This window comes from Paroedura picta, chromosome 1 (assembly GCF_049243985.1).
Source record: "Paroedura picta isolate Pp20150507F chromosome 1, Ppicta_v3.0, whole genome shotgun sequence".
NCBI classification, from domain to species: Eukaryota; Metazoa; Chordata; class Lepidosauria; order Squamata; family Gekkonidae; genus Paroedura; species Paroedura picta.
Genome location: NC_135369.1, coordinates 36,602,705 through 36,618,209, shown reverse-complemented (window position 1 = coordinate 36,618,209; position 15,505 = coordinate 36,602,705). Strand labels below are relative to the sequence as shown.

At 42.8% G+C, this 15,505-nt stretch overlaps 1 protein-coding gene and 1 long non-coding RNA gene across 6 annotated transcripts in view; one reads left to right on the top strand and one right to left on the bottom strand.

Annotated features, from left to right (window-relative positions):
* The window catches only part of EFEMP1 (EGF-like fibulin extracellular matrix protein 1), a 75,635-nt gene that overhangs the window by 4,410 nt on the left and 55,720 nt on the right, over nucleotides 1–15,505 (bottom strand). For both annotated transcript variants that reach the window (XM_077333505.1, XM_077333515.1), the window contains exons 7-11: nucleotides 13,689–13,808; nucleotides 4,591–4,710; nucleotides 3,008–3,127; nucleotides 427–550; nucleotides 119–314 (exon numbers count right to left, since the gene is read on the bottom strand). In XM_077333505.1, coding sequence (XP_077189620.1) covers nucleotides 119–314; nucleotides 427–550; nucleotides 3,008–3,127; nucleotides 4,591–4,710; nucleotides 13,689–13,808 — 680 coding nt within the window. The remainder of the gene's footprint in view (nucleotides 1–118; nucleotides 315–426; nucleotides 551–3,007; nucleotides 3,128–4,590; nucleotides 4,711–13,688; nucleotides 13,809–15,505) is intronic.
* The window catches only part of LOC143835654 (uncharacterized), a 76,995-nt gene that overhangs the window by 35,068 nt on the left and 26,422 nt on the right, over nucleotides 1–15,505 (top strand). The gene's annotated exons all lie outside the window — the stretch shown is intronic.

Here is a 15,505-nt window from a genome sequence, read left to right as displayed (position 1 = left end):
GTGATTGTCATTCAGGAATGGAATTGCTTGTGGACTCCCCATGATTAGGTGACTGCCCTCTTGCCTCCAGAGCACCAAACCTGAAAAGTAACTTTAGGAGCACACTCAAAATACTCACTCTCAAAAAGAAGTCTCCGTTCTCATTTCCAGACTTGATCCGAAATGTATTAATAGTATTGGGGAAGATGGTGGTTGCCTGGATTTGGAAGATGTCAGATGGCACGGATCTATCTGAGCGGATGCTCATATATTTGTGTACAATGGAATATGGCAGGTCTCGACACAGGGGATTGGACATTGGACAGACACAGCGGCTGTAAAAGAAACCACAACGACTGAAAAACGGACTGCATCCATGTGCAAACTATGCAGTTTTTAACTTTGAAAACAATGCTTGCTAAGGGTTTGCTAGAGTATTTCCCTTACTTTTCTGATGCAAGGACATAAGGCTCTTGACAAGGATTCCTTGGATAACAGCGATATCCACCATGATAATTCCAACACATTTCATCCTCCCGGCATTCATTACCCACCTCACATTCATTTATATCTAAATTAGGAAAGAAAGGAAACAACAAAAGCAAGTTTTCAAACGCAGAGAGTGAAGAAATAACAAAATGTTTGATCTAACAAGGTTCCAATAAATGCTTCCTGTGGCAGCTACACTGGCTCACAGTCGAGTCCCTAATTCAGTTCACGGTTTTGGTACTAACATTCAAGGCCATTTGCGGTCTGTGACCTGTGTATCTAAGGACCACCTGTCTGAATATGTCCCCCGGAGAACGCTGTGGTCTTCCATGGTGAACTGACTGGTGGTCCCCAGCTCCAAGAGGTGCGACTGGCCCTGTCCTCCGCCTGGTGGAATAAACTCCCAGAGAACATCAGGGCCTTGATGGAACTTCCACAGTTCTGCAGGGCCTGCAAGATAGAGCTCTTCCGCCAGGCATATGATTGAGGCCTGCATGCCTGGGAGAACTGAACAGCATAAGGGCCTCCCCTGCTTGTTTGGTATCTCCTCCTACAATCCCCCTCCTTATGTGGAATTAACAGCAAGACTCAGTGTGGGAGATTTAATGTTAGATTTTTAGTAGTTTTAACTGTACTTTATATCTATGTATTTTATTCTATCATATTGTAGGCTGTCTTGAAATGACGGGCTCAAGACGGGTGGCCTATAAATTTAAATAATAAATAAATGAATATTAAATAACACATTAAAGGCTAATTTACACCTACATATTTGAATCAAAGATGGGTATTTGTGAAGAAGTTGTTTTTTATACCCTGCTTTTTACTGCCAGAAGCAGTCTCAAAGCAACTTACAATTACAGTATTTGCTGGCGTATAAGACTACTTTCCCCCCCTGAAAAACATGCCTCCAAGTGGGGGGGGGGGGTCGTCCTAAACGCCGGGTGCACTTCAGTTGGGATAGACATAGCTGCCCATAGTGGCCCATAGTACTGTAATGTAATGTAACAAACTCTATATTTTGAATGGAAATGTTGGGGGGGGGGTCGTCTTATACGCCCAGTCGTCTTATACGCCACCAAATATGGTACTTTCCCTTCCTCTCCTCACAATAGTCACTCTGAGGTAGGTGGGGCTTGAGAGAGCTCTGACAGGACTGCTGCCAAAGAACAGCTAACAGGACTGTGACTAGCCCAAAGTCACCCAGCTGGCTGCATGCAGAGGAGAAGTGGGGAATCAAACCCAATTCTCCCGATTAGAGGCTGCCACAATTAACCACTACACCAAACTGGCTGAATGGACCATCACAGACCTAACTCTGCAGATGTCACATGTCACCTCAAAAAACGATACTCAATGTAAGTTTACACATTCAGTGAAGAACAAGACTTCCACACCTTGGTTTTGCCTGCTAACCCTAATATAGAGGTTGGACATCCTTATCCATTGTTCCTCCTCTTAATATTTGTGAAACAGCCCTGGGGGTGGAGAGTGTCCTGGCTGTCTGAGTTGGATTAGGGCCAATCAGGGTGCAGCCAGCAAAGCAAAGCTGGCTGCATCCTGATTGGCCATGCACCTACAGCTCTATCCCTCCCTCCCTGGACGCTAGCCACTTTGTTCTCAGACGCTGCAGGAGCCAGCGTGTGAGAGACACAGAGAGCCTTGTCAAACCGCAAACCAGCCCTGATTACCTGCTAAGGCTCCTTCTGCTAGGGAGAGAGAGAGAGCCGCCAAAACGAGCCCTCATTCCCTGCTACAAACAGCCCTGATTACCTCCTATGGCTCCTGCTTCATAAAGAGAGAGAGAGAGAAAGAGAAATCTGCACCTGCCAGTGTCCTCTGGGTCCTAGCGCCCATTGCATTCCTGGTTGCAATAGGCTTTCTTGCTAGTAAGAATATAAGAAAAGACCTGCTGGATCAAATCAATGGTCCATCTAGTCCAGCATACTGTATCACAGTGCCAACCAAATCCTCCAAGGGGCCAACAACAGGGCATAGAGGCCAAGGCCTTCCCTGATGTTGACTCCTGGCTCTGGGATTCAGAGGTTTAGTGCCTCTGAATGTAAATGTCCTCCCCCCACAGTTAGCATGGCTAATAGTCACTGATAGACTTGTCCTCCATGAAGCTATCTAATCCCTTTTTAAAGATGTTCATTCCTATGATCATCACTACATCCTCTGGCAATGAATACCCCACACACAGAATCAATTGGCAAGCAGGTCTGGAGTGCATAACCTTCTACCACCAACTGATTATCACTTGCAACACTCCCTCTTGGCCTTATCAGTTCATCTGGTTCTGAGACTGGACCTAAAAGCCAAGGTAGCAGAGAGGCTGTAGAGGACAAAAGCTAAAACAGCCCTCTTCTACCTGCCTATTCTCCCTGGCTTAAGACCAAATTCTTTTTACATAAGTCAGATTTATACCAAACACAGGTGCCTTTGTGACAACTAAGAACTTTAGCTACCTGTGGTTTTTATGGCTTACATATTGCTGCTAATCTTGCAGACATAACAGTCTTAAGAGAAATATGCTCACCTTGACAATTTATCCCCCTGACCAACTGGTACCCATCTGGGCACACACAGGAGTACCGCCCTGGTTCATTGACACACTGATATTGGCACCTAAAGGTAGACATTCTGCATTCATCAACATCTGTAAAACAATGACACAGTTTGAATTGATGGCAAAAACAAAACAACCGTTCAGTACTAGAACAAATGATATCCAGACTTGGGGCCTACAATAAAATGTCCTTCCTAGCCTTGACACTGGAGGTTCATTAAGTGGAGATACTAGAACTGAACCTTATACAACACGTTCTATTAACAGAACAATGGGCCCTCCACAGAGAGCCCTCAGTTCACTGCAAAGTGAAGGATATCTTCATTTCAAATGGAAATAACGTTCGTTATTTATTCAAGGCATTTTTACTCTACACTCAAGCTAAATACTAATGAGGACCTTACACAAGTTAAAATAATATACAAAGAGCCCTAAACAAACAAAGGTAGTGAAACAAGAAAGCACCATAAAACAAGAAATAAAAAGTTGGTTTTTATGCCCTGCTTTTCACTATCTGGAGGAGTCTCATACAATTGCCTTCCCATCCGTTCCCCTATGGCCTGTGAGGTTGGGGGTCTGAGAGAACTCTAATAACTGGGACTAGCCCAAGACTGGCTGCACGTGGCGAAGTGGCCAATCAATCCTCGTCCTCCAGATTTGAGGCCACTTGTCTTAACCACTACACCAGCCTTTCTCACCCCTTTTATTATTAAGAAGCCCCTGAAATTTTCTTCAGGCTTCGAGAAACCCCTGAAGGGCCACAATTGTGCAGAATTTAGTTGGGAAACATAACTGTGTACACACCCACCTGAGGCCCCTCGCCATCCCACCCCCCAGGCCCATCATTGGCCATTTTGGGGGTGGGTGGGTTGACATGACCATATATGGTCATATCACCCAATAAATATTTAACAAATTTGAAATATATATAAAAATTAATTAACTCCTACCCATTCATGAAACCCTTCCAGGGCCCTCAAGAAGCCCCAGGGTTTCATGAAACCCTGGTTGAGAAAGCCTGACTTACACCAAGCTGGCTGAATGGACCATCACAGACTGAACTCTGCAGACCTAACCACACTGGTTCTCAACATAAAACTGTTAATACAGGCCGTGCAGAAACCCACAACACAATACAGAATACAGAAATATAGAAAACCATATCATAAAAAGTACTAGTAGTCAACAACCGTTACAATCACAACGCTGGTGTCAACCGTTTTCAAATCAGTCCCGATAGCTGGGAGCTTTTGGTGCCAGGCTGACAGCTGTGAGGAGGCAGCATGTGCTTAACTCTTCCGCTAAAATCAACAGGACTTCAAAGTGTTTAACTTCGGCTGGATCAGAAGGCAGTGAATATAGTTGCTAGGGAACTTGCTAATAAAAGCCCCCTCTAAACCTCGGCTTCGGATGAAAGATCAAGAACAACTTTAGAGCGTCTTTGGCCTTGTCTCCCCAGCACTGTGCAAGCTGAACTGAAGTCACTCCCTGCTGCCCTTCCCCCCACCTCCCACCTCCTTTGCAAATCACCGGTTTAGAAAACAGGAGCTCACCGTCACAGTTGATTCTGTCAGGGCTTAACTCAAAGCCCTGATTGCACTGGCAGAGGAAGGAGCCAACGATATTGTAGCACAGTTGTGCACATGGGTTGCTGGCGTCACATTCGTTTATGTCTAAAAAGGAAATGTAACAAAAATCTTTACCCACAGCTAGACCTTCTCTTGAGTGGTGCTTAGGCTCCTTCACCAGATGGTTCAGATATATTTGAAAAGCTGCCTTATATTGACAACTTGTAGGCGAAGGACAATTTCGGCAGCTGAATACTAGAATCCAACACTCAGCATCTCTAGAAGAGTTTCTGTGGCCCTGATTCTACAAGTCCCTTACAATTGGAAATTATTTTTCAAAGCATGCATTTCCGGGCTGCAAGCTTTATTTATGTACTTAAAACAGTTACGTGCCATCTCTTCTGAGACCTGCTGGAGGTGGCCCACAGAATAAAGCAAGATAAAAATCATACAAAACATAAACATCATATAAAATGAACAACTTTGAAAAGCCAATAAAAGCACACAAAAATCAAAAAGTACAAAGTACATAAACATCCAGAGCATTTACAGCTGTACAATTAATACAGGTCTATGAGGAATGCTAGGGACATTCAGCAGGAAAAAAAAAACCAGAACCCTAGAATTTAAGAGTCTATGTGATTTTTTGGCAGGAGGTATGCCCACCATGCCTTATTTCCCTATGAAACTTACTTAGGACCCAGCTATATGTGATACTGGCAGATTCATGTCGTTTTTAAAAAGGGAAATGAGACAAGAGGGGTGTGTGTTAAACAATCAGGATCATGACACTCTTTCCCTGCAAGCTATTTGTCTCAACCTTGGTTCCTGTTGTTCCTCCCCCCCAAAAAGTATCTGCTTGGTAATAAGGTTTTTTGATGATGTCATCAAGATGTATGCCAATTTTCCCTACCTTTTCTAATTTGATCTCAAACCCATGAATCAAGGGACCAATTTTTAAACGCAGCTAATAAATACCCTACAATTTCCTTATACTAACAATGCCCCTATCCATTGTTTCTCTCCTACAGTGCATATATCAAGGGAAAAGTCCATTTCCCCTATTTTTTTAAAATACAGTTGGCTGCATATGATATTTATCTAATTCATAATATCACTTACGGTACACTAAACAATTGTAGCTGATTTATTTGCCTTTCTAATGAGCCACAACATGAAGACATCCAGTTTGACATGTCATAGTCAGCCATATGAGAATATATCTGTATTTTATGTGATTTTTATCTACTGTAACTGGCTAAAAGATAACTTTGTGTTATGCAAAGAATCACCTTAGTACAGGTTTGCCTAGCTTTTTGAGCCTGAGGGCACCTTTGGAATTCTTATACAGGATGCTGTGTGTTGTGATAAAATGGCTGCTATGAGAGGCGGAGACAATGACAAAATGGCTGCTGCCAAAGGCAAATCTGTACATGTACCTAAATGAAGTCCAAGTGCAGGGACAAGAAAGGTAATTTAAAAAATACACGGGGAATGAAGAATGAGAGAAAGAATAAAATCAATACTAAGATGGCAGCTGCTGCCAAAGGAACATTATTTTAATTTGCATAGCTAATCCCATCTTCAGTGGTCTATTGGAAGCTGTGTTGGGCAATAGCTCCACCTGGCTCTCTCCACTTTCTGAAAACACTTGGTGGGCACCAGGTTAAGTGTCAGTGGGCACCATGGCAGGGACCCCTGTCTTAGTACATTTTAAAAGATGCAACCAAGAAAAACATCCATTATGCATTGTGACAAGAGCTTTCTGGAATCCTGCACATATTTCTTAATGATAAAGGAAACTGCTTCTGTACCCTGACAGTCTCTCAATGCCTGGACTTCCAAAGAATATCAGGTTCTGAAGAAATTTTTTTTGGTACCCCACTTTTTACTACCCAAAGAATTCTCAAAATGGCTTACAATCACCTTCCTTTTACCTTCTCCCCACAACAGACACCCTGTGAGGTATGTAGGGCTGAGAGAGCTCTGAGAGAACTGCAGTGAGCCCAAGGTCACCCAGTTGCCTGCATTTGGAGAAGTGGGGAATCAAACATGATTCTTCAGATTAGAGGCTGCTGCTCTTAACCACTACACATTTGACATCTGCATTCTTAAGCAAAGTAACTGAAACTGGAGCCACTTTTCAAATAAATTTATGCTAACAATCTAAAACTTAATCTGTACTGGTGGAGGGAAGATCTGATCTCAGAAATGGGTTATTTCCTGTTCTGGGAGGGGTTGCACACCCCTAAATGAGCAATTTTGTGATTTGGGGGTACTCCTGACCCAGCCCTTCTGTTGAATAAACAGGTGGGAACAGTGGTCAGGGGTGTCTCTTGCCAGCTTTGGCAGAGAAGTTCTTGCCACAATAGTGCATGCATTTGTAACATCTAGACTAGAATACTGCAATGCACTCTACATGTGGCTACCCTTGAAGACTGTCTGGAAGCCATCGTTGGTACGGAATGTGGCAGTCGGGTGTCTTGAAAGGGATGTGTTGTAGGGATCATATAATTCCAGTATTGTTCCATCTACACTGGCTCCCAGTTTGCATAAGGATCAAATCAAGTTGCTGATATTGACATTTTAAGCCTTATATGAGGCCTTCCCCCACATTAACCTACCCGTTCAGTTCAGTCACCTTCCATTGTCCTCACTATCTGAGGCTAGACAAATGCAACCTAAAAAAGGGCTCTCTTCATTGTGACACCATTATTTTGGAGTCCCCGTCCCCCCCAATTTATCTGCCTCCTCCTGTTGAGGTCTTCCACCAGTGTGTATAGATTTTTTTGGATTAATATAATACATAAATACATAATACATAAATAAATTAGTTTAGCATGCTCTCCATAAATCATTCCTGGTTTTGCTGTTATATGTGGAAGTATTTTTTTATTTATATTTATATACCGCCCTCCCGTGTGGTTCAGGATGGTTTATGCTGAAACTTTCATAATACAGTACAATACAACAGATTTTATCATTTTAAATACTGTTTTTAATATTCAACTGTTTTAATATTTTCACATTTGCCACCTTTGGGACTAATTAGGTGGAAATGTGGTATAAAATGTTTTAAAGAAATAAATAACACAATGTGCAAAATCTGCAGACTGTGTATACATGCTGAATTTGCATACTCTGTTCTGACCTTCTGTCTGCCTCCTGTAATCTGCCTTGAGTCACACAAAGGGAAACTCCAAATGAGTTAAATAAATTAGGACAAAGATCAGTATAGTGGGCATAGAAGAGCTATGAATGGGGGCCTGCAGGGGGAATGTTGTCACGCAAGGCACTTCAGCTGGTTGCCAGAACATTGCCTCATTTGCAAACTGGACAGTTTTTTGATATCTCTGAAACCATAAGGATTAGCAACTTGCTTTTTAAATAACAGAATTGGAATCCACAACATTCTACACCTATTTCTGTATTTCTATTTATTATGATTCAACTGATAACTGCTCTGCATATCCCAGGACAAACTGGGTCACTCAGGGTGGGTAGCCGTTGTGTCTACAGAGGTCTAAGCAGGGAAATATTTTAAAACAGTAGCTTTTGTGTTGTTGCTTTTTTCGCTAACAGCCTCACCTACCTGACAGGGTGTCTGTTGTGGAGAGAGGAAAGGGAAGGTGAATGTAAGCCACTTTGAGACTCCTTTGGGTAGAAAAAAGCAGCCTATAAGAACCAACTCTTCTTCTAACACAAGTGTATGTTGCTGGTCAGTAAAGTTACACCTTTTGTGGACATGCACAAGGCTGGTCTAGCAGTCAAAGGAAAACTGACTACTGTTGCAGGATCTTTACTGCCATTTTATTTGAGATGGGCAGGAAAGCTCACAACATAAAATCAGCATAGTCAGGCAAGCTGTGCATACACTTGGTGTCAGTACTGAGCTGCAGGAATCCCCTGAGCAAGAGTTCAGAGTTAGCTGTCACAAGCCAATGGAAATTGCTCTTGCCTAAACAAACTCTCATCCCTACCTGGAATCTTTTGCAGTCCTTTCAGGTGTGCGTGTTTACGGGAGAGTCTACAGGTGGCCTTGGTAGGGTGAGGAGACACCAGAACCAAGGAACTCTTCACAGACTCAAGGAAACTACATCCTGTGGCTTGCCATGGCTTACCAAATTGAACAATTCAAGTGGGTAGCTGTCTTGGTCCACAGTTATGATGGTTTTTCATTTAGTCTGAGGAAGAGTACACTTGAAAGCTCATGCCTTAAATAAATCTTTGTTGGTCTTAAAGGTGCTATTGGACTCTATTCAAATGGAACAATGGTACACAACACCAAGGGATCCTGATTTTAGCTCTGACACTCAAAGTGAAACAAAATGTGATACTATTTGTGTCTGAAAATCCTATGTATAATTTACTCTAAAAGAAAAAAAAGAGCCACAGGGAACCTGATATGAATGAGAGGAAAGGTACATGTGTCTCTCCCATGTGCTTTCTCCTTGATTGAAACTGACACCCCCACCCCCCAAAATGTTCTTAATACAGGAACATATCAGGTATCTTTTGGCCATCTTTCACTGTATTATTTTCTGTTCAAGAATGTCAGAAATGTCCCTTTGGCTGAGCCATGGAAAAGAGCAACAAGGCAATATACGGGCATAATTGACTAAAGAATGACTTTCAAGAACACACATCTCCCCCCACCCCCATCTACACTTTATGCCCATGAGGATTGTCCATTTATTCTAGAAAAAGAATTCCCAGCAGAAAAAAAAGTTATGTCAGGGAAAAAAGTCTCTTTTAATACAGAACAAACTTTTCCAGAAATGTTTCATGTGGCCATTAAATGCCACATTCCAGCACCCCCCATCCCCTGCTGTGGTTTTTATTTTTTACAGACCAGCCTAATTGCTGCAAGGAACACATACTGATAACGCTTCTCAGCATGCCACTAAGATTTATCAAAAGCCCTGGAGGTCTATTCATTTAAAAATCCACTACGTTTATGACACGTCTCAGAGTCTAGTAGATCAGTTTGCAGTGCTTAAGAGTTTCCAGTGCACACTGCGAAACAGTCATATTTATTTTTCCTAAATGCAATTTCTTCCCCCTCCCATTTTATAGCCATCTTAAGAGCATACATAATGGCCCAGCAATAGGAAAGCAAGAAGGAATTTCAAAAGTAAAGTTAGGCATATGAACCCACAGTGAACCCCGTTTTTGCATGTTTAACTTTTATTTTCTATCTTCTACAGAGATACTTTGGACAGATACAGATTTAACCCTGAATTTCTCTCCTGAATTACATGTTCAATAGGGACAAATGTAAAGTTCTGAATTTAGGTAGGAAAAACCAAATACACCAATATAAGATGGGCAGTAGCATGTGTGAAAAGAATCTAGGAGTCTTAGTAGACCATACATTGAACATGAGTCAGCAGTGTGACTCGGTAGCTAAGAAGGCAAATGGGATTTTGGGCTGTATCAAACGGAGTATCGTGTCCAGATCAAGGGAGGCGATGGTTCCGCTATACTCTGCTCTGGTTCGGCCTCACTTGGAGTACTGTGTTCAGTTTTGGGCGCCTCAATTGAAGAGGGATGTTGACAAACTGGAACGTGTCCAGAGGAAGGCAACAAAGATGGTGAGGGATTTGGAGAACAAGACGTATGAAGAAAGGTTGGGGGAGCTTGGTCTGTTTAGCCTAGAGAGGAAACGACTGAGAGGGTATTTGATAACCATCTTCAAGTATTTAAAAGGTTGCCATATGGAGGATGGAGCTGAATTGTTCTCTCTTGCCCCAGAGGGACAGACCAGAACCAATGGGATGAAATTAATTCAAAAGAAATTCCGTCTAAACATCAGGAAGAAGTTCTTGACAGAGAGGTTTCTCAGTGGAACAGGCACTTCCTCGGAAGTGGTGGGTTCTCCATCTTTGGAAATTTTTAAACCGAGGCTGGATAGCCATCTGACGGAGAGGCTGATTCTGTGAAGGCTTAAGGGGGTGGCAGGGATGTGAGTGTCTTACACAGTGCAGGGGGTTGGACTAGATGACCCATGAGGTCCCTTCCAACTCTATTATTCTATGATTCTATGCCCTCCAACATCTGAATAGCATGCCTGACATTTCATTTCAATGAAAATGAAAGGTTTGTTAGTATAATTAATAATCATTATTAGCACAGTGTCTAGCAGCTGGTAGGGACATTTACAGAAATGTGGTCATAGATAACCTGCAGCTGGTCAAGTCACTGATCTGATTCTTCTGTATCATTCAGAGAAACTAAAAGGAGCCTCCAGTTGAATAAGAAAGTGGTGACTGGAAGTGTCCTTGACCAGATGTGGCCTTTCCTGGGCTTAAAGAATGTCTGGCAACTACAATTGGTACAGAATGTGGCAGCCAGAACACTGATTAGTGTGGGTCTCAGAGACTGTATAACTCCATTCACACTGGCCCCAGTTAGCTTCTGGGCCCAATGGCTTGGGAGCAGTAGACTTTAATGACTGCCCACTCCCATATGAATCAGTCATCTCTGCAAACTATTTCAGGGGGTTTTGGCATCAATGGACAGTAACAGTCCGCTTAATTTTATGGAACTTAATGGGAGCCAATGGGATTGGTTCCAACCTGAAGTGTCATCCATCTGGCATTCCATTTCTTGGCCATACTACTGTGTGACCAAAATTGATCTCCAATATTCACAATATATCAGTGGTGTTGGAACCAGTATATTGGTACTCCTTCCTGTGCCACTGTGGTTCCTTCCCATGCCTTGTTAACCCTTGGGAATTTGGGTTAACACTGGTGAGGACTCCTCCCACATAGTCCTATGCTTCTTAGTCATTGATTTATTCATTTATTTATGGTCATTGACCAGCATCAAAACATAGGTAAAACCACAGTACAATTATTAAGTTAACAACCGAGTCACTTAACATCAACCAAAGATTTCTGCACTCTGTACTTCTTATACTAAAGTGGTGTGGTCTGGGGAGGGAACTAAAGGAGAAGACTGTGGTAGCCTGATGCAGAATTTCTGTGGGGGGTTGTTTATGGGTTAATAAGGCAACAGGTATGAAGATGGGAACAGGAGAAGGAGAAAAAGACGAATAATTCAAGTAGAGAAACTATTTGAAATTGATATGAAACCTGACAAGAAACCTAGGAAGAGATGGCAAGGAGATTGGTTTGCTTGACACACAGAATGCTTTGTGGACAGAAACAGGCCCGTGCCTGCAGGGCAGCTCTTCTAGGTATGCTAACTAACCTATGCCAGCCAACACTAGCTCAGACACCTGGCAAAGCACGTGTGGTCTTTGGGATTGTGCTGGCTGCCTCTTGTTCGGCCTTCTGTGAAGAGCAACTATCCTCCAGCTTTATCCCAGAGTTCTTTCTCTTCTTGGGCACAGCTGGGCGTTTGTGGAACCGTTTTCCCCACAAGCTAACATTGCAGGTTATCTAATGAAGTTGTTCACACCAACACCACTGCTCACCTGAACCTAGGTGGATGATGTTCTACTGTCCCTCTACATTTTTTGGCATCCCTTTTCCTGGCAACTTCTATTTGTCAGCTTGCCTTCTTGTTCACTAGCAGCAGAATTCCTGAATGATCCTTCATCAATCCTTTGCCTTTTCTCTTTGCAGCCAACTAGCTGCTTATTGTTTTATTTTTCATGATGATTGTAACTTCATACTCAAACAGTTATAAACATAGGAAATAATAATAACTAATCATTTTGGTTGCAGACAGAACAAGAACTGATTAAGGATTATTCAGGGAGGCCTCAGCCACTGCTACTTAATAGGCAGTAATTAATTAAGCAGGCACCTGCAAAGAGGGAAGGAAAATAATTTGAAGGGACATTTACCGGGAGAAGTAGGACTTTTGCTGAATGGGACTTGTTTATTTCATAAACATATTTGATGGCACATCTTTGCAAATGTTTTATGGGGAATATGGTCTCGTATTAAGTACCGCATGGAATTGCTGTTTTAAATCTGCTTCTGACTAATGGAAGGAAAAGAATGACTGAACAGTGCAAATGCATCCAGCACCTTCCGAAACAGAGGCATATCCTTTTAAACCTATTTAATTCAAATGGGCTTAGAAGGATATAGATCTGCTTAGGATGACACTACCAGTGTGGAAGCAATTCAGATGGTTTTCATTGGCAGGTTTTACATTTTTAGATAGTAATGGTGAGTATTTAAAATGTGCTTGTGACAGACAGGATAAGTTCCACCAAGAGTGGCCAATGAGATTGGAGAGGATGTTGAGAGTTGGGGTTGGAAAAACAGCAGGAGCTAGCAGCAGAAGTTGGCAGCTTAAGATCTGAGGGCAAAAAAGGAGGATTTCTGACTGGGTAGAACTGTGCAGAAAAACTGCTTAGAGCAGGCTGAAAATAGTAAATGTGTAACTAAAAGATTCCTGTTGTAGGGATGGGACACTTCAAAAATTCAATGGAAGTGAAATACTATTACTTATACTTTACTTTCCTCAGTGTTTTGTTCCTATTCTAAAAAATAGTTTTCTTGTTTTGATTGTCTGAGTGTCTAAGGGAAAGAAGCACACATACAAACACAATTTTATATCTGGGGATCTGCATATTTTATCATCAGATATGAATAAAAGTGAGTGATTGGAAACCCAATAGTTCTGTGTGAATGAGGGCTTATTATTATTGAGGGATGGGCTCCCCTGTCTGTGGATATCTCTGGGAGTGAGAGAGAGGACCTGAGGGGTGACACGGTCAGGGTTCCCTGTATATTTAAAGGGTAGCATGTGATGTCCTGACTAACCCTGAGCCTGAGAGAGACAGGGGTTTCCGAGGGTGATAAACACTGGGTGAGTGGAAAGTGGCGCCAGAGTGTTTTTATTAATTGTTTTGAATTTGCACATCGAGCTATTTTTTTTAATTTGGCATTTGTATGAGCAGGGGTTGCCTGGAAAGAAACAGCAGTTTCTGGATTATGCACAGGTTTTTAAAAAACCCTATAAATACATAAATGTCCAGTCAAATGTTCTGTTGCTTATAGAACCTTTTGTTGTGAAAAGCTACTTAGAAGGCAGTGGAAACGTCTCTAGATATGCCTTTCTGTCCATTTCTTTGGACTTATAAAAAAAATGCTTACCTGCACAAGTATGGTTGTCAGCTGTTAATTGAAAACCACTGTTACACTGGCAGTAATAGGAGCCAGGAATGTTCACACACCGCTGATGGCAAAATGGAGGGATTAGGCATTCATCTATGTCTGGGTTACCACAAAAAGGACAAAAGAAAAACAAATTATCATACCACACAAAAACTGCACAACATGCAGCTCTGATTGACCCTTATTGGGGGACATACCCCAAAAGGGTGACAGCAATCCCCGACTGAGGGCCAATCAGAGGTTCTTCCTCACCCCCTGCTCCTCCTCCTGCTCCTGTGTGCCAGTACTTGCCGTGAGGAGGAAGAGCAACCAGGAGATAAGCCTGGGAGCAGTGGATGGCTATCCAACCGCATTCTGCCATGGCTGTCCTGCACTCTCCATCCTCCTGGCCGTGGGGAGGGCTTGGGGGAGTTGGGAAGTCTGTCTGGCTGCGCTGTGGCTGTGTCACACCCCCAAGCCTCCTGGCAGCTGGGAGAGCTCAGAAGCACCCTCCAGCCCAGCTCGCTACCTGACCCTCCCTTCTCTTCAGTAGCAAGGGCGCAAGGATGCAAGGGTGAAGGGTGGCAGGGCTCCTGCAGAATACAGTGGCCCATTCAGCGAGTTCAGCTGCCCTGCTCTGTAGGGACCCTTCCACCCTTCTACGGCCTGTTTTTAAAATAGGCTTTGCAATTAGTCATTAAATAAATTAAGTTAATAAATTTCTGTTAGAAGGGGCCAAAATAAATGATTACTCCCCCCCCCAACATCTCTTTGTAGTCACTCTGAAGTTAATAAAGAAAACCATTAATCATAAAGGGAGGAGACTGAAGATGTTAGAGTCCCCATGCCTGTAATCGATGCCTCCCTAACTATGGTCCATTCTGCACAACTTAACTGTAGCTGAAGGCTTACAGTTTGTAAACGCTATTATTTTAGCATTCCACATGATGTCGTCAACAAACCTCAAAACTCCCGCCAAACTCCAGCAACATTTGGAATTTTATAGCGATTAGGGGGGAATCCAAAAAAGTGGATTTCCCCCAAAAGAAGCGCTTGACTTCTGAGCACAATCTGCAACACATCAGCAAAAGTCATGTGCATTCTCAAAATAGTGGTAGAACAAATGTCCCTCCCTAGCTCCCGCCCCCGAGCTTCCGGAGACGGGATCGCTATTCCCCCCCCCCATAAACCGCCGAAAGCAACGAATAAGCGAGCGTGAGGCTTCTTCGGCTGAGGTCCCTTCACAAGCAATTCAGAAGTACTTAATAGTAAAACAAAGCTCCCTTCTGCAATTGTCTTTAAACTTTCCGAGCACAATACAGCCCCCTGTTTGACATTGCCCATAATTTCGGTCAGAAATTGCACTCATTGCGGAAAATTTTTTTTTTTTTTACTTGAAGAGTGTGTAAACGATTAAGCGCAAGCTCCAATGCCAGCGAAAAAGATCTCTCTGAGACAATTAATGAACAACTGTTCATTGCTACTGGTGTTTTCGGGTTTTTAAAAAACAGTTTTTAAAGGGAAAGGGGCTTTTCGGGAGCACAAACACAACAGTTCATTGGCAATTCTGTTTGATTGACACCCAGGGGTGGGCAGAAACACAGAAAAAAATTGCCTCCTTTGTTGTGATTCCGGCAAGACCAGAAACCTGCGGGGAATAAATAGACTGCTACTGGGACTTCAATATTTCCCTAAAATTGCAGGTGTGCGGAATGACAAAATTCCACTATTAATTATAGCATTTCTGCATACTGCAAACATTTGGCAACATTGGTCGTTGTGCGGAATGGACCCATGTCATCTGTTCTTGTCTCTCC